At 39.4% G+C, this 23,839-nt stretch overlaps 1 protein-coding gene across 1 annotated transcript in view; it reads right to left on the bottom strand.

Annotated features, from left to right (window-relative positions):
* N6AMT1 (N-6 adenine-specific DNA methyltransferase 1) overlaps nt 1–23,839 on the bottom strand; it is a 208,347-nt gene that overhangs the window by 176,125 nt on the left and 8,383 nt on the right. The window contains exon 2 of the mRNA XM_044071324.1: nt 21,997–22,083. Within this exon, the coding sequence (XP_043927259.1) occupies nt 21,997–22,083 (87 nt within the window). The remainder of the gene's footprint in view (nt 1–21,996; nt 22,084–23,839) is intronic.

Here is a 23,839-nt window from a genome sequence, read left to right as displayed (position 1 = left end):
TTCTATTTGTTGTTTGTTTAGTTTATTATATATATTCTTGTTAACAATCTCTTTATGTTATCTTGTGTTTGAATTTGTTGTATGGATTGATTAATTTCATGAAAGTGACATCTAAACTCTTCTAATATATCTTGTATACTATGTACTTCTCTTCTTTTTTGCAGAATGTATTTCTTTAACAGAATTACATTTATTTAATCTTTTGGTCTTATTCTTAAGGTTTGATAGAGGTTTAGGATTTATGGAATAAGCAAGAAACCTATATTTTTCTAGTGTTATCTTTGTTTTATGATGTAGGATAGATCTATATTCCTCATTTAGTTTGTATACCTCATCCCTTATATTCTTTGAAGACAGGTTGTCTTTATTATTTGTGTATAGCGAGTCCAGTTTAATTTTGTATCAGTCTTAAATCTTTATTCCATATTTTCATCTTATTATGAAACCATGTGTTTATTTGTCCATATAAATATGCTTTTAGGGCATCCCAAATAAATATATCATGCAGGTCTAATGCAGAGTTTATATTAATGAAATTTTGTGTCTCTTGTGTTATAATTGAAAATCCTTAAGTTGTGTGAGATATGCTGGAATCCTTTTAAATTGGACACTATGGGTATTATAAGTTCAAATATGATAGTATTATGGTCCGAGATTGGGCAGGATACAATTTTGCTATTGGTCAGGTTATTTATTATCTGTGTGGAAAGAAATATTCTATCATTTTTAGAATATGTTTTGTATCTATTAAGAATAGAACGTGTATTGTAATGAGTTATGATCCACAAAATGATGTATGTCTCTGAGTAGGCATAAATCTATGAAATGTATAAGTGGTTTAGCTTGTGCTGTAATTTTTCTTTTTCCTGAAGTGGTTGTATCTTTAGGATCTAAGATGCAGTTGTAGTCACCTGCCATAATGATATGTCCCTCAGACAGTGAAACTATTTGATTCAATATGTGTCTAATAGTATTAGTACCAATATCAAGTAACCAATAGTTGTTTATTAATGTACATAGTTTCTTACCCATCTCAATTACAGCCAAGCAAAGCAAACCTTTATTGTCTTGGTATGTTTCGATTATTCTGGGTAATGGTAATGTTTTGTTCCACAATATTGCTACACCTCTTTTTTCATACACTCGAGTTTACTATATTTGTGTATTTGTATCTAAAAATTTAAGAGTACCTTTTGTTAAATGGGTTTCTTGTAAGAATACTATATTAGGTTTTCGAAAAGCTAGATATTTAAATAAATTACTTCTTTTATACAGATTGTTCAAACCATTTATGTTAAGTGACATACCTTTCAACATAGTCATATTATGTAATTGTACCTGAAAGATGTGTTAGTAACATATCAATATCATATGTATGTGAAACTTTCTGCAAAAAAGTTAATTTGTTCCTAGTAAAAATATTAAATCTCATGTCCTTGTGCTTTATTCTCTGTATTTTCTGTAAATAAGATACTCTGGATATCAAAAACCTCTTTTTAAAAAAAATGATTACCTACATTAGATAAAAACAAACACCCCAACTCCGCCTGGAGTTATAACCTCCTAATCCCAATGACATGTCACTGAGATCAACCCCTAAACTGTAACAACAGAGTACAAACTCCACTAATAACATACTTTATATACATTAAGTTAGAAACATTAAGATAACCAAATACTAATGAAATCATCAATTGTCCTAATATAGTGTTATCTGGAAGGTTTATACGTTCAGATATATCATATCTAATAAGAAACTTATGTAACCTTCTTCTTTCGGCTTTTTCCAGGTTAGGGGACACCACAGCGGATCACCTGTCCACTCAAGATTGGCAGTGGAGTTTTACGGCGTCGAGTTGCCAGCCCGGTGCCCAACCTTCCAAAGAAGGCACACACATGCACACACTCACACCTAGGGCCAATTTAGAGTGTCAAATCCACCTACAGCATGTCTTTGGGATGTGGGAGGAAACCCACGCAACCACAGGGAGGACATGCAGACTCTGCACAGCAGGCACCCTAGCAGAGGATCGAACCGGAGAACCTCTTGCTGTGAGGCGGTAATGCTAACCGCTGCACCACTTGGCCACCCACAAACCTATGTAACCTAATAGATTCAAAATATGATTTACATTCCAAAATAAGGAAATGTCTAACAGATTATTTAAAAGGACTAAGTAATTTAGCCCACTGCCTTACTATTAATATAGATAACAGAGGTTGTGTGTATAAACAACATTTCTATTAGGTTATCAGATATAATACATTATCCAGGACACGATGTTCTTGTTCAAACTAGGGTTTGTTTAAAAGTAATTCTATTTTGTATTAACATGTTTGTAACTCTCGTTATAATTCTTCCCTTTATTTAACGTATATACATGAACACGAGAGGAAAGAGAGAGAGAGAGAGAGGGGAAAAAAAGTAAAACAAGGCTAACATGTAGTTAGGATCCCTTGTAAACAGTTATATTTAGAATGACTATTTAGAAGACGTAAGTGTAATTATAAACAGTATGTCATTTAAATAAACATCGTATCATCCCCAAATGGGATGTAGTCATTATAAACACATGTATATACAACCGCTTTCACTAGTGGCAGAATAAGCTATTTGCAAAGTTCTTTTTTAGTATACCATTTTTGTTCTTTGCTATGCAAACATTCCAAAATGATATGCATTACCTTACTTATGACACTTAAATATAAAAAAACAAGTTACAGTCAAAATACAGTTCTGCACTTCCTGGAAATGTTCGTCGCACAGTGATGACATTATCCAGCTGCTTCACATCGTAGAGGGAGTTCAGAGAGAGAAGAGAGGATTCCACAAACTGTAGAAAAAGTTTTCCAAATGAATAATTAGCTCGTGAGAGTACTGCACGAGGTAAGGAGAATGTTCAAAGTTGTCTCCCTTATTTTTTTGGTGGGAAACAGCAGAGTTTTGGTAAAAAAAAAAACAAACACGTTTTTATACATGTGAATAAGAATATATCTGTTTCCCATACTAGAAACTGCAAAACAGTCATAAAAAAAGTAGAGATTGTTGTCGACAAAAAAAGTTTTCAAGCAAAGCAAGAAAGTAATGCAACTTTTCCTACTGCTCTATTTTGTCATTTAAAAGCACCATGTTTATTTTTAACTATATATATTCCCTAGAATTTTGATTAATATATAATTAATAAGCCTTGTAATAGAAACACATATAACATCTCCCAGCTTCTCAGACCTAATGTATGCATTAGCATTTAAACCCAGATACTAAGCTACCTTCCCACCATTTACCTATCCTTTAAAATGTATATCATGTACATAATTACATTGCGAATTCTTGTTCAACTCTGAGGGTGTAACACAGTTTATGCTCCGTGCTGACCATAACTGTATGATTAGAAGGGCGATGGAAACTGTTATAAGAACATGTTATTCTCTATGACTTAAATAAAGTGCAATTAGAAGAGAGAAGGCGGCTTTGAATATGTTATGCATTGTTATTACTTTGAGTTTAGAGAGACATGTATAATATGCTATCTATACAGAAAATTATATATATATATATATATATATATATATATATATATATATATATATATATATATATATATATATATATATACACACATATACATACATATACATATATATATATATATATATATATACACATATACATATACACACTGCGGTGGTGGTGCTGCGGTAGCGTTGTCACCTCACAGTAAGACGTTGTCCTGTTCGATTCTCAGCTAGAGAGTTTTCTGTGTGTAGACGTGCATGAATGGGCGTACCTTCGTTGAAGGTTGTGCGTCAGGGCTGGCAACTCGGCACGTAAAAATCTACTGCCAATCATTAGCGTAGCAGAGTTACGCTGTGGCGACCCCTAACTGGGAAAAGCCGAAAGACACAACAACAAATTTATATATATATATATATATATATATATATATATATATATATATATATATATAAATATATATAAAAGCATTTTTTTTTCTTTTCTCCCCCCACCCTCCATTTTTCTTTACCTTATATTTTCCAATGTATCCCCTCATTTTATCTTACATAGAATATTAAATATTTTAACTGTATATATTATAGCTGTGTGAAATTAAAGTGTAATATACAGCTAAGTAGTATCCTATACTATGAAGCAGATACTGAGGTAATGCATTTTTATATGGTATGCTTACTTATATAAAAGTAATAAAAATATTGATGGTAGATTAAGTATGTTATATTACATCAAATTAAGTTATGAATTAAACATTATACATATGCAACATATGGAAAGCAGATGTATTGGTTGTTTTTGAATACACAGTGTGACATACGGTCACACACAGTCATATACACATCTGAGAGACCTGGGGTTATCAGTGCTAATTACCTTGTCAGTGTGCCCATTCTGTTAGATAGGTTGCTTGCACACAGCACATGCATCATTGGGCTGGATAGTGTAATCAGTTACCTGTATGGTTGATAGTGACAGCGGTACCCATACACTGGACCTTGTGACATGTACTGGGGGTACCATGGTGTAAAGACAGTATACCAGGCACCCACACCCCACAGTGGATATTGTACTCACTGAAACCCATGATAATACTTTGACATACCCACACAATCACACATAGACAAGGGGTTGTATTGCAGTCCTGGTCAATCTCAAGAGTGCCACTACAGGGATATGCATCGATTGCACATGCCACAAGAATAATAGGGTGATGCTTTATCATGGCTCTCCTATGGTCAGCAACATCACTATCACTTATATTGTATGGCAAAGTGCACTGTATTAGGAGAATGTGGCTTCAGAATGCTGTATCCTACAAATATACAATCTTGCACACATACACACACTTGCCAGGACTCAAGAGGGTAACCCATGCCTATCTACCCATTTGTACAACAGTGTTGTGCTGGTACTGCAAGCTCCAGGTAGCCCATAGGGTGGAGAGTGTAACAAGGTATATGTAATGTCCATTACAGCAGCAGCAGCAGCCATATCTAACTATGGCAATGGGGGATACAGTGGGTGTGAAGGACCTCAGGGTATTATCAACTACAGATTTACAAACACACAGACACCGTTATTCACAGTAATGCACACTGACACATTTGTCAGTACTGGGGTCCATAGCTGCAGGTGTTTCTACGTATGTAGCAGGATATTGTCCATGGAGAGATGAGAAGAGTAGGGGATATGGGTACAGTGGTATCATGTCACCTGCCATTTGTCAGCAGGCCATCTATCAACTGGTGCCATGTGAGTGATCCTCAGGGTGAGAGTTAAATGCAACATCCAATAATCTGGTTGCCTCTTGCAGAGGGCCAGTGAGGTGCTCCAATTGACATGTATGCAACGTGTATTACATAACATGGTCAGTGTCTGTCTTGGAGACCTGTACCAAGCATGTTCTGTTGACTGTGGTAGTGTAGTTGAGGTACCCATGGCATGTGCTGCGTACAGGGTGGGGATTCCTAGCTGTGGCATAACACAGCTGGGCAGATATCAGTCAAGCATAGACTGCCTGTAAACAGCCAAGATGGATACCTGACATTTGCACATCTGTACAGAGGACAGACAGACATCAGCTAGCCAACTGGTTATGCATTAGGGTGAATGTTTTGACAGATAGAGGTCGGACACTGAAAGGTATGCCATTACTACATGACAGCAGCCCTCAATGACGTGTACTATACACAGAGTAGTCTACAGTTAATATCCACATGTCAGATCAATATCCAGTAGCAAATACTTAATGACACACAGCTCACACACCAAGAACACGATCGTCAGGACTCATTTGCATGCAGGGGTGTTTGGTTCCAGTACTACAATCTGCAATCTACTCTTACTTGGGAAAGCACCGTTAACATCAGCTACGTAATGATACACTACATGCCAGTGTGACTGCATATAACCTAGGATACTACCCATGTATAGAACACATTCAAATGGAAGAGAATTGTACAAGACATATATATTCAGGTGTCCCAGACAGTAGACTCACACCCCTTGCTACTGTAATGACAGCACATAGACACATGTTATGTACATGGAATTAAATGCACTTATTAAAGATGTCATTACTCTATTTTATTAGACTGGAATGTGATCACTTGTTACCAGGGCTGAGCCATGCTTAGCAGGTTTCAGTATTGCTGCAATATAAATGCTAAGCAGATTTGTGCACTGGTAAGCGAAGCTGAAATGGTGTAACCGTATGTTAGCACCACTTACCGTCACACAAACCTGCTTAAAGCTGCCTTCTGTATCCAACAGTCCTTGTTCTGCCTAGCAAAAAAAAATATACAGCCATTGCAGGTCTTGAACCCAGGACCCTGTACACTACAGGCAGAGCAGCTAACCACCAAGCCATCACAGCTATGAAGACATTTGTTGTTTTTTCCAATACATCTGTCAGTACACATACTGAATAGTCGTGAACAACTGCTTTGACTTCTACAATTGTGTAGTACTTGTTAGTGGAAATATTGTTGAATCAGTATGTTGTTATATCTATATAAACACATATCAGATATATATGGTGGGATATGTCTGGGAAGGTAAATACAACACTCGTGTACACCCTAAGGATAAAAAAAAAAAAAAAATTATATATATGTATATATATATATATATATATATATATATATATATATATATATATATATATATACATACATATACATATACATATATATATATATATATATATATATATATATATATATATATATATATATATATATATATATATACATATATATACATATATACACACACATACACACACACATATATACATACACATATGTATATATGTATTTATACACATCTGTATATTGCGCAATATATATGGTCATATATAGATCTGTGTTGTGTGTATATATGTATTTATACACATCTGTATATTGCGCAATATATATGGTCATATATAGATCTGTGTTGTGTGTATATATGTATTTATACACATCTGTATATTGCGCAATATATATGGTCATATATAAATCTATATATATATATATATATATATATATATATATAAACATATGTCCATATGTCCATAACATGCAGTGGAATCATACCTCAGCACCAATAGTCACAATCTCTTTGTGCAAGGGGATGTCATGCAAGTATTGCAGGTATAAATATAGAATGTTGCTACTGTAACAGGGGTTGTCTTAACAGAAATGTTGTGTGGGAAGTCACATCTGATACTGACAGGTACACCATTGGTTACTGACAGACATCAACATCATAGTGCAGTACCGCACAAATCACAGTAATGATCCTGTGGAATACAGCTGAGATATGACCAATAAAAAACAAGCACTATTCTCTTGCGCCATAGGCAAATTATGGAACTCACTCCCACCCACAATTACCTCCGTACCATCATGCACCAACTTCAAAACTTTATTAAAAGCGCACCTAAAAACATGCTGGCTATGCCCTTGCAACTCCCACTCTAATATCATCCACCCCATCCAACTACTACCTTTCTTTCACCTCCACTAACTACCTTGATGATAGCAAGCTCAGATGCTCATAAGCTTAGTACTTATTATACAGCAGGAACTTCTCATTGTTACATTTGTTAATGCCTGTTATGTACTTCACAGATAAAGATTCTAGTTGTCTACTGATGTACTATGTTCTTCATCTGTAAATATGTTGTAAGTAATTTCTATGTTAAATTGTTAATCACTATGTAATCCAATGTAACTACTGTCTGTTTATTTTACTGTGGAGCTTTTCTCCCCGGGCCTCCGCTGAAAATGGACCCACATCCAGTCGGACACTCCCGGTCAACAAATTTAAATAAATAAAAAATAAATAATAAAATCTGGACAGTCTCAGTCCAGAGGTATACATAGAACCCCTTAGTGCAAGACGTGTGGACCAAGCCTAACAAAGTGGATGTTTACAGCCATGTAAATGGGGATATCACGAAAATACTGGAATAGATAAGCTCACACAGTTTATGCATTCACATACTCCTGTCTGTCCTCACACACAATAACTGGAGGAGCAGTGGTCACAAGCCCACATACTACCCACTAGTTAGTGACATACATCTGTACAGCATCCCACTGCTTTGTCAGAAATATACAACAGTTATGGTATCCTGGCAACAGTACATCTGACAAATATCTGGACATAACATCACACTAGGTAAATACACTGAGCTGCTAGGCATGTCACAAAGCACTGTGCAAACTACAGGCAGACTGCCACAACACCGGCCTACATTTCTTATGGGGGAATACAGATGTACTTGCAAAATATAGCAGGCTCTACAGGCAAGTAACATCACGGAGTAACAGACACCTGTGTGAAAGTGCATACCCACAACCAATCTGAACACAGCCACAGTCACATATGGCAAGTGTACTTAATATTACAGTATATGGATTGTGTAAACAACACCATCCTCATATGTGCCACTCACACTAACCCTACATAAACTGGGCCAATACACAGTGTATTCCAATGCCTGACTATGGTGTGGGACATGTGTCAGTCTGGCCCTACAAACATGTACACCATACCATACACTGGAGCAGCATGCAACATCAGATAGAACAGGACCAAGAACAATGACATCTACCTCAGTCTGTACTCATGCCAAGGTACATATTCACAATAAAAACACTGTCAATCACCATAAGTACACAGACCTCACTACAACAGACTGTCCAGGTTTTGTCATCAAATATAAGGCCTACTATACATACATCTAGCAGTCTGATATCTCACTGGCTTGTTATCGGGTATGATGTACTGAACATATGCAGTTCTTACTGAATGACATATGTACAAAGGTTGACAGAGTTGCGGCTGGAGACACAAACACAGGGACAATATTGACATGTTGCGATGATAAACCCATTCATTTACTGGTGTAACAGGGTTTGTTGTGACATATGTCTTCTGAGGGATATGAAGTCAGTAACTCACATGGATGTCACCATGTACTGACTGCAGTCCTCAGAGTATGCTACTGCATTTCTAAAGATAGGAAATGTGTGAGTAACACAACACATGGAAGACTCCAAACACTGGCCAGTCTGCAGATAGCCCTACAGGTGAGAGTTTCCTCAACCACATAACATTGTCATGACACAGCCACATCCACAGAAACCCTGTTAAACCAACATTATTTCAAATGTAGAACAGTAATATTTACATTCTGTCCCCATGTCTGGAACATCCCCCTCCTGTTTGTTGGCCTGTCTCCACAGTGTATGTTGTAAGAGGTATATCTACCTACCCTCTGCGATGCTGCTGGTCAAACACCCACATGACATCCTGCTGTGAAGGAAAAGGGCCAACATCCACATGAAGTGCTTAGTTATAGAGTGCGTTTCCATGCAATTGGCTATAGGAATGATGCCACAGCTGTTCCATATGCAGTTAGCTAGTGGGGGACTGCAATTTGTGTACAGGCCATCAGCTGATCATTAGCATCACTCACAAAATTCAAGCTGCTGCCTAAGCAAAGCAGGTATACTTTTCCACATCCACCAGAGATGGAGTGAGAGAGACAGAGACAAAAAGAGAAAGAAAGGAAGGGAGTAGGAGAGTAAGAGTCAAGCATGTTTGTGTATGATCCATGGGTGGAGAGTCATATCTGGGCATTATGACGGTTGACTATATTGTGTACAAATCCATACTGTCACATGGTAATTGCACATAGCGGTACACATTTATGGCTGAGGATTGTCAACAACAATCTCTACAATGTTTGGAAAATGTTGGCCTTGTAATGTTGACAATGGGACATGTAGCTCCTCAATATAATGATGTGGCAAAACCCACACTGCAATGGACCCTGTCATTACACAATCAGCCCAACACCCACACAGGACACTGATAACACACACACATACTTACCAGTACTGAGTTTCAAACCCCTACCTGACTATGTAATGCTATTACATTGTTATACAGTTACTGCACGCGCCATGGAGCTTACATGTTGGAGAGCTGTCCAAAGGCATCTTTGAAGGTGAGTGACATCAGCAAGAGTGAGGATAAGGGAAGTGTAGTATATGTGACAGTCCACAAAAGCAGGTGTCAAGGAAGACAACCACTCTCTCAGGGAATCACACACATCATCACAGTTGGCAGGGTCAGGATTAGAACTCCTAACTAGTTTGCTACACTACAGCATTACTCAATTATCACATGCACCACAGAGCTCATCATTCTGATATATGGCCAAAGGGTTATTTCAAGGTGACTGACATCAGCAGGCGTGCTACTACAGTGCACCGCGTTTATCGATCATGCCACAGACCTTATTGGATGGATGTTGTCCCAAGGTACTTCTAAGGTAAGGAACATTACCAGCCCTTGTAAATACTGGCATTGGGTGATGTAGTGGGTGAGGGATCCCAAAAATAATTTTAGCCTAATCAAACATTTACATTTGCCAGGGATGAGGTTCAAACCTCTAACAACCTTTGTGGACCATTATGTTACACATTTATCACATGCACCACTGACCTGACATGGTTCAGGATTAGCAACAGATACCTGTAAGGTGGATGATATCTGCAGGACTGCTAATGTCAGGCCCAGAGATGTGTACTGGCTGTAATTGGGGACAAAATCTTTGAGGTACACACATACATATGTACACACACACACAAACACTTACCACAGATGAGATTTAAACCCATAGCTGTGTAGATACTGCTACTACATTGTTCCGCATTTACGGCACGCACCATGGAGCTTATAGGGGTAGCCCTTCTCCAAAGGTGCATTTCAAGGTAGAGGACATCAGCAGGCTTGCTAAAGTAGGGCAATGGGATCACAGGTTGTTAAGTAGGTACTAGACTATAGGCCCTAGGGCCTATATAAGCCTAGCCAAAAAGGTACCCTGGCTTTTGCCACCCAAGAAAAGTATTTTCCTGTGCCCCTGTCAAGCAGAGCCACAGAAGTGATTCCCGGGGTGAATTTCTTATCTCCCATCCAATATAGGTTCATGGGTATGGTGTAGTGACTGTGAATGGCCTCAAAAGCATTACTCTCTACACACATACAGTGTTTCACAGTTGCCATGTCTGGGATTAGAACTCTTACCTAACTAGTACATCACACTATAGCATTACTCAGTTATTGCACGCGCCACGGAGCTTACAGGGCTGAATCTTGTCCAAGGAGGTATTTAAATGTGCCTAACATTAGCAGGCTTGCTAAAGTAGGGCAATGGGAGGTGTACTGACTGTGAATGGCCTCAAAATCACGGATCCCTACACACACAGTTTCACATTTGCCATGTCTGGGATTAGACCTCCTACCCAACTAGTATGTCACGCTATAGCATTACGCAGTTATTGCATGTGCCACAGAGCTTATTGGGATGATCCTTGTCCAAAGGGGTATTTCAAGGTGACTGACATCAGCAGGCTAGCTAAACTAGGGTAATGGGGAATGCAGTGTGTGTGAATGGGCCATAAACCATTCCTCTGGAAACACACACACAGACACACACAGACACACACACTACTTTACATTTGACAGGACTGTGTACATGACTGCTAGAGGAATACTGACTTGTAATGTCATGTTACACAGTTATCACAAGCACCAAACACACTACAGTGCTGAGGGCTATCAGAAGCAAATGTCTACAGTGATAAACATCGGCACATCATGCGATATTGGCCAACTGGATGTGTGGTGGGTTGGACAGGCCTCATAATGGGAAGCTCTTTGTCACGGTCTGTCTCTCTCTTCCACACATCTCTGTTTGTGTATGTTTGACCTATTATATAGTGGGTTGTCTTTGGATATAGGTGTGTATTCCTATCCGATGTGTGTGCAAAGCATGAGTGGTGCGCAATGTGGTGTGTGTGCACTGAAATCTGCGACTGACAGATATGTATAGTCCACTGTTGTCAGACATGGGCTTGATTTCTGTAAGTGTGGGAGCATGCCCAGTATGACCTTCTGTATTGAATGTGTGAATCCATTCCAGGCAGGTTGTACTCCAGTGCAGGCATTTGTGTTCTACACCTACAGCTAGCGACCTGTTTCTGCAGGACATCTGTAGACAGGTTGACAATATGGAGTCACAATGGGCAAAGGATAGCGAGATACTGTAACTAATAGTGTCTGTGCTGCTTGTGCTACATAGTTTTGGTGTTAGTAGACATATTCAGACATATGTACTGTTTTACATTGCGATGTATTATGTCATCAACTGACAGATCTACTTATTTGTTCACAGTAATTTCCTGGGGAATACAAAATGAATGAATGAATGAAGCTGTGTCCAGTATTGTGGTCTGCAGCCTACATATTCTTGCACACTCATGCCATTCTGGAGGGGGAGCTGCAGACACTTGCTGATGGGTCTGTGTAAATGGTCCAGCACATTGGTACTGTCGTGGCTGAGGATCCCCTGCTTGTACATCTACCGACGTGACAGAATGGCTATATCCTGCTGCGGCCATACCTCTCAGCTGTACAGATTCACACAGGTTGCCCAGAGGCAGGGGTCATATATCTGGTCAGTTCCCCTTCACACTGTGGTTTACAAGCAGGTTTCTAGTCACCCATTCCTGGGTTTGCAGGCAGGGATAGTATGGGTACACATCAGAGTTTCAGACTTCACACACTCAGGGGTACCCCCCCTCTGTTATTCTATCCTCTTCCTAACATTATGCAAGCGATATCTGATAAGTATTCTTACAGTTATCCCTTCATCCCAGTGGTATTTAAGGGTTGGTCCACAGTTCGTGCAGTAGGACATGGTGGTCATGCTACTGGAATTTGTCGACATGGCCTTGCATTTGTGTTCTGTGGACTGTGTTATGTCGTTCTTTGGGACTCCATGAGATAACATACATTGGCAGTATGGGTAAGGCACAGGCCTTTGACAGAGGACTGTAGGGCATTTGGTAGTGATGTAGGCCATCTGTAGCAGGCCAGTGCATTTCGTCACTCCTACAGTCCCAGGCTGCAAGCCACTGGATTCCCCTGGGGTGACAGGATAGGTGTGCAAGGTGTTGATGGCAATAGTTTCTGTCCTTATTAATCCATTGGTGTGGATGCTGGCAGGGTGCTGCTTACAGCTAGGGACACACCTAGGGACACACCTGCATGGGACACCTCTTCAGTATGCTACATTCTGTGGGTATTTCCACACAGAAGTGGGGGGGGTCATACTGTACTCATTCCCAACAGCAGGGATATGACCTGAGATGAACATGTGGCTGATAGTGGAGCGAGCTGAGTGCATGTGTGCTATGGAAGCTTCTTGCATCTGACTCACAGATATAAGTGGGGCATTCCCCTTTTGCGGGGACATCAGCAGTTTCTCAGTACTTCATAACTGTGCCTTTTGTGGTCTGCCAGTGTTTGGCCAGACTACATCAGTATTCTATACTACACAGACAACTAATGTGCTGCTAACCTGTATGTACAATTCCAAAGGTGTGTCCTAACCTGTATGTACAATTCCAAAGGTGTGTCCATTCGACAGTTAAATTTTATATACTCTATCTAGGGTACTTCCACCTGTGTACTGTGTGTATGTTTGGGCCCACATTCATGCCATGTCCATCTTTCAGATGGTGACAGATACTACATCCAAACAATTATTATGGATTACGTCTTGCTGGAATGCATTGTGTTTGGCACTGCAGTTGTCAGAACTTGACCCTGTCATCAACAGTACTGGCCATAGGGCACCGGGACACAACCCTCCATGCCTACATGCTGACCACTTCCACACAATATACAATGACCTAACACACAGCCCTGCATATTGTACATGTGCAACAATCTATCCTGCTAATTTGGCCAGCTCAGCTAATCTGTGCTCCACTGTTGTTATACCCACACGTACATGTTACCACATTTCTACATAGGACTGTGTGTGTGTGTGTGTGTGTGTGTGTGTGTGTATGGGGGGGGGGGGGTCACACCTGAAACTGTAAACATTTGTTATGACTATACCGGTATTTCAGGTACTCTTCTGGATTTCAATTCATTCTGTATTCTGACCTATCATGCAGACTAGAGTATATCAGTGGAGTACAGATCTTTGGTTTTATTGACCTACATTTCAGTTTCAGACGTCTTACCTTCAGAACTAATATCCAACTGCCTGATCTGTTGTAGTCTGTCTGTGTAGGTCTGGAGGGGGGCTGTTCTCCATTGCCATCAATTGGAGGTCTTAGCACAACCTTTCTTTGTGGTCATCTACACCTGTCCTGCTGGCTGAGACTGTTGTTGGGTATGTGAGCCTCACTTGACATGCATGTGTGTGTCCTATGGATACACATTTGGCCCACCACATGTCCTGTGGTGGGATATGTCACTGTGTCTATTACTGCCTACTATGTTGACACCAGTATTTGTTGTGGATTTCATGCTGCCCATATAGGTGTCTACTATCTGCGGCCATCCTGTTCAGCCATCTGATTCCCTTGCATGCTCACATCAGTACCAAAGATACAAGTAACAGAACATACTACTCCATTCAGCAATAGATAGGGAGAGTGACTTACCTTGTGGTTGTGCCAGTATTGAGGATGGTGCTGGAGGGCTGACTATGTCGGATACACATAGTATACTCCCTATACATGGTTAAGTACAGGTAGTGTCATGATTGGCATCCCTTTTACTGTATGTGCGAGACAGAGAGAGGTGTCATTCCCTGGGTTCCTACCGTGTCAGTGTATGTGCTATGCTTTGCCTCTTTGCCAAAACCTGGGCATACTGGGCACACCTCCTTCTGCCTACAGGGGCAGGCTCAGGTTGTTCCTCCTCCAAGTCAGTCTGTGCCTGTGCTGGCCTTGACAATTGTGGGGGGGCTGTGTGGCCCTGCCCTGTGCTGTTCCTGCTGCAGCGGTTTCCGCAGGATCATATTGTGTAGCATGGCACATACAATGAAAATTTGGGTACATGTAGCTGGAGAGTACTGCAAGGCTCCACCAGATATATCCATGACTTGAGCATCCCAAACACAAGCTCTATTATGATTCTGGTTTGTGCGTGTGCCTCATTATGGAGTTCTTGTTCAGGTGTGTGTGCATTTCTGATGGGTGTCATATGCCAGATGTGGGAGTCGTGATAGCTTCCAGGGCTGCCAGGACACACATTCATTATAATGCCCTCACAACCTGGCAGTTGATGGAGGGGGAGCCCTTGAGGTTTATGTAGGCCCTACTCCGCTTGCTAGGTGGTGCTTTGATGTGTATGTGCATGCAGTCTATAGCACCCACTACCTCAGGGTATTCTGCTATTTGGTGGAAGAGACGCATATTGCTGGTCAACACCTCATGGGTGTTGTGGAAATATATGTGCTCACCGGCACGTGCTGACATGACATCCAGGAACTGGAGTACCCTGGATGCGGATGCCTGTGAGATCTCCAGGATATCCCCAGCTGGCCTTTGGAAGGTACTTGTGGCTAGTATTCTTAAGCCTACACATACCATGATATCCACTGGGATGGGTTCCCCTCTGTTGGTTCTGTGTGTGAGGCGTGGCCGGCACAGCTCAACAATTTGCTGTAGGAGGACCCTGTCCACCCTATAGCACTCCACTATCTCCAGCTCATGTAGCCTCTGGTAGGTTACCCTGGGTCTGTATACTCTTCTCCCTTATTGTGGCTTTGTAGTCAGCATTCTCATCCTCACCACCCTCAGCCTCTTCCAAATATGGATTTATGAGAGCGACAGCAGCCCCTATAATTTTGTTGGTTTTGTTAGGTAAAATTTTCCTGTTTGTGTACACCAGTGGTGTAGAGTTTGTGGGAAAAACCAAAGTGAAATGTGTTTGCATAGTTTATAGTAGTGTGCTGTGCTGGGCTGCTGCCTATGTAATTGGCTGATTCCGATACATTTCACCTGCCAGCTATGCTAGTTCTCCTTGATTACCTTCCTACTGCTGTTTTCTCTTCCCATTGCCTTCCTGTTTAAGCCCAGAGGCGCGCCACACAAACCCAGTGCTCAGATGTGAACGAAGCTGTTGTTATCTCCTGTTTTTTTTTGTTGTTAGTTTAAAACGCGGCGCGCACACCCATTTAGGCAATGTAAATACTGCTAGGCAGCTTCAGACACACCCCCTTCCTTAGCTGTGCTTAGCTAAGGGCAAACACGGGCCACTATGCTCCAATAAGCTTACAGCAGTCATGACATTACCCCTCATGAGGTCATCTTGCTCTTAGGCTTAGACCATGGGGTTATTGCACCTACACGGTTGGGTGGAAGTGAGCACTGAGGGGAAATCTGCGATTCATTATCAATCCCCTCATTTCCATAAAATGTGACTGCTAACGCATGGTTACAAAACCGACACAGCCTTCCCCCTTAGCAACCACTATTCCATGGTCTTGTTGTGTTATGCATACCATTGACTATTATGGAAAAATGCTGATTTTGGTTTAAAAGCTTATTTCCAGCTTTTTTTCTTATTTCTGGGCAGATACCATTTGTGCACCGCTGCCCTACGCTTAAATGGCTGAAATCAGCCAAATATTTTTTATAATTTTGAAACTAGCTTTCATGCCTATGGCCATACATTTGGCCATTGGCATGCCTAACCCTTATAATACAGGTTTTTTTACGAGCGGTCATGCCTCCGTTTTGTAGTTTGCAGAAATCTATTCAGCTACTGACTGAATACATTTCTGCACTCTACATTATTCCTGCACGGACGCCTGCCTGCTTCCTGGATCACTAATTCACCAGCAAATGAGGTAATTAGCATAGAGGGACTGTGTCCATGCAGGAATAGTGCAGAAGTGCTGCTGCCCGTCCCAGGAGCTCATTCCTGGATCGCACGTCGGCCATATTGCCTGCAGCAGCTCTTGCACTATTCCTGCACACCGTGCAGAGCTTGCAGAATCCTGGGGATACTGCCAGCAGGATTTTATTCATCTAGCTAAGAGTTTCATTTGAGGCGGAGGAGTTCTGTCTGTTACCTGGTTGTTGAGATATTTAGAAAAATGTGAAAATGATATATATATATATAAATTAATATAAAAAACCCAACAGTTTATATCTATTAACCTGCACTAGACAGAAGTCAAATATTAATACAGTTGAGTTTGTTGCTGTGTAAGATTTAAGATGAAAATGTTTAAATCCTTGTACATAGCATGGCTTTAGAATTATTGATGCAAATATGAACAAGCAATATTTGACACCTAGAGGCGTCAGTAGGACTTAACTGCAGATGCACCTGGAGTCGTCACTTGGACATAGTGGCCTCTGCAGTGTACCTCGCTTATTCAAGGTGTGCACAGAATATCACTGTAGCTTGTGTTGGGGACTGGATAGTGTGGTCATTACTTTCACTGGATAGTGCGATTGTTATTTTCCTTACAAACTTATGAAGCCCGTCGTCTGGGGCACCAGATTGGCTAAGACTGGCCCTTCCTGGATTAAATCAAATGTGTTCCTACAAAAGTCCTAAACTCTTTGCCCTTGCTCAAGTTGATTATACTGACAGCATTGCCAATTTATTGGACACAAACAACGTGATAGTATTAGGAGCTTTCAATTTTCTAAACATTAACTGGATAAGTGGTACTTCTGTATCATTTGTTGAGGAAGAATTTCTCTGCGAGTTTAGTTTGAGAAACTATACTTGATTAATTTTCCACAGAGAGAAAATATTTTGGATTTACTTTTGACAAATGTTACTGACAAGACCGTCAATATAATTATATTAAATCCACTGGGTAATTCAGATCACGTGGGCTTTTGCTTTTTTTTGTTTTTGTTCTATTTGAATACTTAACATTATAAGATAAAGTACGACTGTGCAAAGATATCAAATTTCTTATTGCTTTAGAAACTAAATTTAATATCAAGGCAATAACTAGTATTTCTGATGTAACCCATTCCAGGGCATCCTTAGAAACCTATTGTTTTACACTGTCAGAACTGTAACAAAATTGTAAATATAAAAAGGGACAAGTTAAATCTACAATGATGGAAAAACACACATGACAAAGCAGTTTAATACACCATCAGCTAAGACAGACAACATGGCATGCAAAAAAGAATAAAAGAAAGGAAACAAGGCAAAGCCCAACTATGTTTACACAGTAACAAGATATTTCTTATGTAAACAAAAACACAAATATGAGGACCAATTTATTACAACACTAGATTACTGCATAATATTTCATTGTCATCTCAGATATTCAATGATTATTAAGTATACACTAACATCTGACAGGTTGGGAAGATGGCCTAATGGTTAAGTTGTTTGCCTTATAAACCCAAGGTGCAGGGTTTATACAATGGATAATCTGGCTATGCTTAAAATGGCTCACAAAAGCAGTTAGCTTAGTACTAATCTATGAACCTATGAAGAATGTCAGCCTTGTGAATTTGACACAATGGCAAAAGGTTCCATCAACTACTAGTGAAAATATTATAAAATCTTTAGTTAAATTAAAAGGACAGTAACCCTGGTCCAGACAACATTGAGTGGTGTGGTTCGGTTAAAATTAAGAACCTTAGTCTACTCTGCTTAACATCTACATTTAACAGACTGTTAAACTTCTTTGGTGCTTTTGACTCAATCAAAAACATAAGGCAAATTAGCTTACTATCTCTACTAAACAAAACTTTTGAAAGTTGTATTCTTTCTTTATTGGAATTTAATGGTAACATTAGCTCACTATGTAATTTACTCAACATAAGTTTGTTAGAAAGAGATCTATATTTACTAGCTTGGTTGACATTTATAAAAAGTGAGTATTGCTTTTGATCAGGGTCTAAGTGTGTCTCCTTTATTTAGACCTTGAAAAACCTTTAATAGCATTTAACTATTGACTCCTTAAAGAATCATGGTATTGAGGTCACCATTTGGAATGTCCTGAAATGCGGAAAGTGAATGGCCAAAACATTGCATTTGCATATACTAAGTTCAAAATGCCATTTATTGGCATAGTCCCTTTTTACCAAGGTATGGTGAACTCAGAGTTGGTATATATAGGTTTTAGGGGGTGTGCCCCCCCCCCCACCACCAAAATGACATTTCAGGAGAGGAGAGTAGTGGAGTGATTTTCAGAATTTGCTCTTCTGTGTTTTTGGTCTTTTTTTTTCGGCTTTTAGCACTTGGCATTTCGAGTGCCAACAGTTCAGTAGGTAGCCTTGTATTGACAGATGTATTCTCAGTTGGGTAACCAGCATAGCTTTATAAGAGGAAACAAAGAGCAAAAATATTAAATCACTACTCGGACTGGGCTAATATTACTTCATGTGTACAAGGTTCAGTTCTGGGAGGCATATGGTTTAGTACTTTTTTTTTTTTTTTTTTTTTAACTTCTACCATTTTGCAAATTATCCTGGATGTCAAAATCTGATGATATTAAAATAGAAGTTCCGTTGTCAAGTTTTAAAGAGGAAGCAAATTTTATTAGTTATCTCAATTAATTGTTTTGTTGGTTTAAAAATACTGTTTTGGTTAAAAACCATGCATCAGTAAGTATTAACATGGGTGGTTTTGAACTCTCTCATTTATTAGATGATAAAGACCTTGGTGTTCAGATCACCGATGGTTTAAAGTAAATGCCTATCACACTGAAAAGCAAGGTTATAAAAATATTAGAATTAACATTAAAAAAGGTTTTCATCCCACAGATCCATCCTATTAATTAAAATTCTGCTATGTGCGATCTACCTTTGAATATGATTCACTTTTTGCAGTTATTCCACGAGCAACTTACTCCTATTACAGAGTGTACAAACAAAATTTTCAAAAAGAAAATATTTTCAACTTCTGAATACAGCTACAATTGTCTGATGTATTTTAATAAGTTACATGAACCTGCATGGGAAGTTATGACTAATCTATAAAGCTATATATAATGAGGAATTTAAGATGTTATTGAATAATGAAATTCTACATAACGGATACAAGTCCAGAGGCACAGATTTTACATATTCATTGGATAACTGTCATACCACAGGTTTATTACCCAATTCATGATTAAGTACTGGAACAAGCTACTTCTAGAGATTAGGAAAACTAGTTCACTAAATGTATTTAAAAAAAATTCTAGATGGTTGGATGGAGAAATTGGCCTATGCAACGAACCCAGAAACATGGGTACAGGCTAGGGTCATGATTATGGAAGGTCTTCAGTGAAGGGGGAAAAATATAAATAAACACATTTGCTTCATTACAGGGACATGAAGCATGGGTGGACTGTTATGACTGGAACCCAAACACCATGAATTATAGCACCCTAATGCCACTGATAAGGGGATGAGGAAGACAGTAATAATGGACAGCCTTCCTTATTTTAGGAGGAAATTATTTATTTACTTACATTTTAATGTTGGGTATCACTTGTGGTTTACTTCAAGTAAGCCAATTTCTATGTAACTTAACAGCACAATGCTTATAAAAAAAAAGTGACAGAGTCCACTGCAGTGGCTCATTGCTTCTAACCAAATAACGAACCTGCCAAAACAACACACAGCGCAACAATGGGTTTCCTGCTGAAAGACAAATGCATATATTGCCATTCTTAAATCCCACACTAGAGATTCCCTAACAGATCCGTAGGGGCTACAATGCTAAAACATATTTCAACTGACAAAGCAATGAAATCGGTTAACTTTTCAATACAGTTAACCATTAGACATGAAACAAAAACACTTGGGGTTTATGACTGTACATTACTGCTCATCTTCCTCCCACTATTTGGAGATGATGATACATATTAAATAAAGTAGCCCACTAATGTCAAGCACCTATAACAAAAAAATCATGTATGTTTATAGTGTCCGGTTTAAAAATGTAACCCACTGTCTTTGACGCTGTTCTTTAGTACACTATTTGGGTTATTTGCAAATATTGTTTGAGTGGCCAACTCCACAGCTGGACAAACGAGCAATTCATCACAGTGCTAGGATTTTGGGGATGGCTACACAATAGCAGTAGGTGACATTTTCCATTACACCATATTAGGGATAGGACTCCAATTTGAGAAGGTTTCCGTTTTGATCTGAAGATGTGACAGGAAACAGGGATGGTACTGCACTGGGTAGTGAGCTTCCAGATAAGTACAGTTCAAGTAATGCACAGCACTGGGAAGAGGTGCTATTCATATAACTTACAAGCTGGGGAGGGGTCACAGAGTTATTGGGGGAGGAATTCAAACAATCAGCACTGGTGTTTTGCTTATAATGGGCAAGCAGTAGGTGGTGTTATGGCTTTGTTTGGGATGGGTGCATATTGAGAGAAGCATATCATCCACAAAAGTGTACAGACTACAAGAATATACTATGCCACCAAGATGTAATGTAAAATGTCACCTACTCCTACTGTGTAGCCATCCCCAAATTATTCAAAGCGATCTAAGTGAAGGTGATGGAAACACAAAAAAAGACAGATATGGCTAGAGAAGGAGGTTATAAAAAGGGGAAAACACTTACAGCAGCCACACGCTGGCATGCAGAAAAAAAAACATTAAAAAAATCCTTACATCAGCTTGAAGGTATTCTTCTGAACTGTACACTAACTGGAAAAAGGTACCTCTACAGTACATGAAGGGAAGGAAGGATGTCATGTGGTCCTTTAAAAAAGGGAGCCCCTACAGTGCTTTTGAAGTACTTCATGAGCAGTTACAGGGTCCTATAATATCTACAGGGATAAAAAAAAAAATCAACAAGTAGATTCTTTAATCCCAGAGGATGCACTGGATACATGTACTGATTGCCATTCACTGTACCCATTGTTTTTTTACACCATTAGTCAGAGTCAGGCATAAGCTATACACCATACATTTGCTGAAGAATAACCATTCCCTACAGTCATCTCTGGTAAAGCAATGAAAATGTTACCTAGTAGGACTATCCAGTAAACAAATAAACAGATAATTAAACAAACAACTCAGATGTTTTTTCCTAACAAAATTCTCTACTGAGCTTTAAAGCATGACAGGTGTTAATTTATTTTCTGAAAAAAAAAGAAGTACATTAAGCACTACTCACAAGTACAGGACATGTGGTCCAAGTACTGAAGCAAGGAATGCTGACACAACACCGGATCCACATCCAACTTCAAGGCACACAGTAGCACTGAAATGACATTAGCAAATAGATTTAACATAAAATAACGCAAATATAACATGCATTGTCATACAGATTAACACTGCACGTGCAAAGTTTTATTCAACCAGCATAACTTCAGTTACATTATAGAGGTGGGAACCATCCTTCATCCCTGCAACTTATGAGATAGGAAAATTTCAGGCTAAAAAGGCAATTTTTGCATGTATAAACCATAGAGATATCGACCTGGAAGACACACTAAAACTAAACAGCTAAATTAATCATGAAAACAGTTTGTCATTTCAAAGGTCTTACATATTTTAAGCAACATCTTTATTAGCATGTTCAGAAAAAAAGCCATTTTCAGCATTGCTATAGCACAGAAAAAGGCACAAACCCCACATTAAAGTCAAAATTACCAGCAGCCACTATTACAAACATCAAACAACAACAAAAAGGTTATGAAAACAAACTGGACTTCATGATGCTCAATGTGTGTTAGCTTAAAGACAGGAAACGATGTCTGCCATCAAGCAGCGCAAAAAAAAAGTGGATACAGAATTTATTAAACAAAATTTAAAATAAATGAATCCTACAAAATAAGTAAACCATGAAGACCGGTGAATAGCATATTTAGATTCATAGGTAAATACTAGGTTAGCTGTTCTTCTGGGCCTTTTTAAGGCTAGCCAACTCCCCTGAAAGGTGAGAATCAAACCCTGTACTTCGTATCTGTGAAGTAACCACCTTAACCGTTATACCAGTCCCCAACCACATACTCATACTGATGTATGGTTTTCCCTGAGGGCTTTGCATACTGTAGCAAAATGTGATTATGGGCAACTGCAGTATTCTCTACACTCCTGTGATATTTACTCCTCAAATGAAGTCAGACTGAATTAATTAATCAGGGTTCCACTATGAATGGAGGGTTACAAATCAGTAAAGAACCAGATCTTAGAAAACTAATGGCCAAAAAACATGACGAAAAATTAACATGTATGTTTTTTTTTTTTTTTTTGCACTGGGGCAATCTCCTCTGCACCCTTGCCCCCCCCCCCCATCTCCCAACTTATGTATACCAACTCAATTATATACACCAACTCAATTGGTCACACAAACATAAGTGAAGGGGAAAGCTTCCAAAGCAAAGGAATCACTGTTTGCGCTCTCTTAAAATCAAGTGGCAGTGATTTCCTATAGAAAACAGTTATAAGCATTTGTACATTAGGGACTTGAGGCTCAAAAATTGCTCATTACCACTGATAAAATGAGATGGGGAAAGCTGACATTTTTGGTCCAGGCCATCCCTGGCATGAGCCTAGAATGGGGGTGGTGGAAAAGTAACCGCTGCATTTGGCATTGGCAGGAATGCAAACACGTCAAAATGAGGGTTGCACCACTTACAAAACAATTTCTAAGACAGTTTCTAAAACAACATCCAAGATGATCCACGTTGAGCTCAGCTTCAAATCTCTTACAAGTGATTACATGTAACATAGAAAGAACCTCAAGAAAACAGCTATTTTTGTACAGTATGTGTGTAATAAGAGCCACGGTGGTGCAGCAGTTATCGTTTATCGCCTCACAGCAAGAGGTTCTCCTGTTAAAATTCTCAGCTGAAGCACCTTCTGTGTGGAGTCTGCACGTCCTCCCCACGGTCGAGTGACATTTAAAGACATGCAGGTAGGTGCATGTGTGAATTATGTGCCTTCTTTGAAGGTTGGACGTCAGGCTGGCAACTCGGCACCATAAAGAAAATCCACTGCCAATCATTAGCGGA

Source organism: Protopterus annectens, chromosome 5.part0 (assembly GCF_019279795.1).
Source record: "Protopterus annectens isolate FY-2018-M chromosome 5.part0, PAN1.0, whole genome shotgun sequence".
NCBI classification, from domain to species: Eukaryota; Metazoa; Chordata; order Ceratodontiformes; family Protopteridae; genus Protopterus; species Protopterus annectens.
The sequence above is the reverse complement of the archived record's forward strand: the minus strand, read 5'-3'. Positions and strand labels throughout refer to the sequence as shown.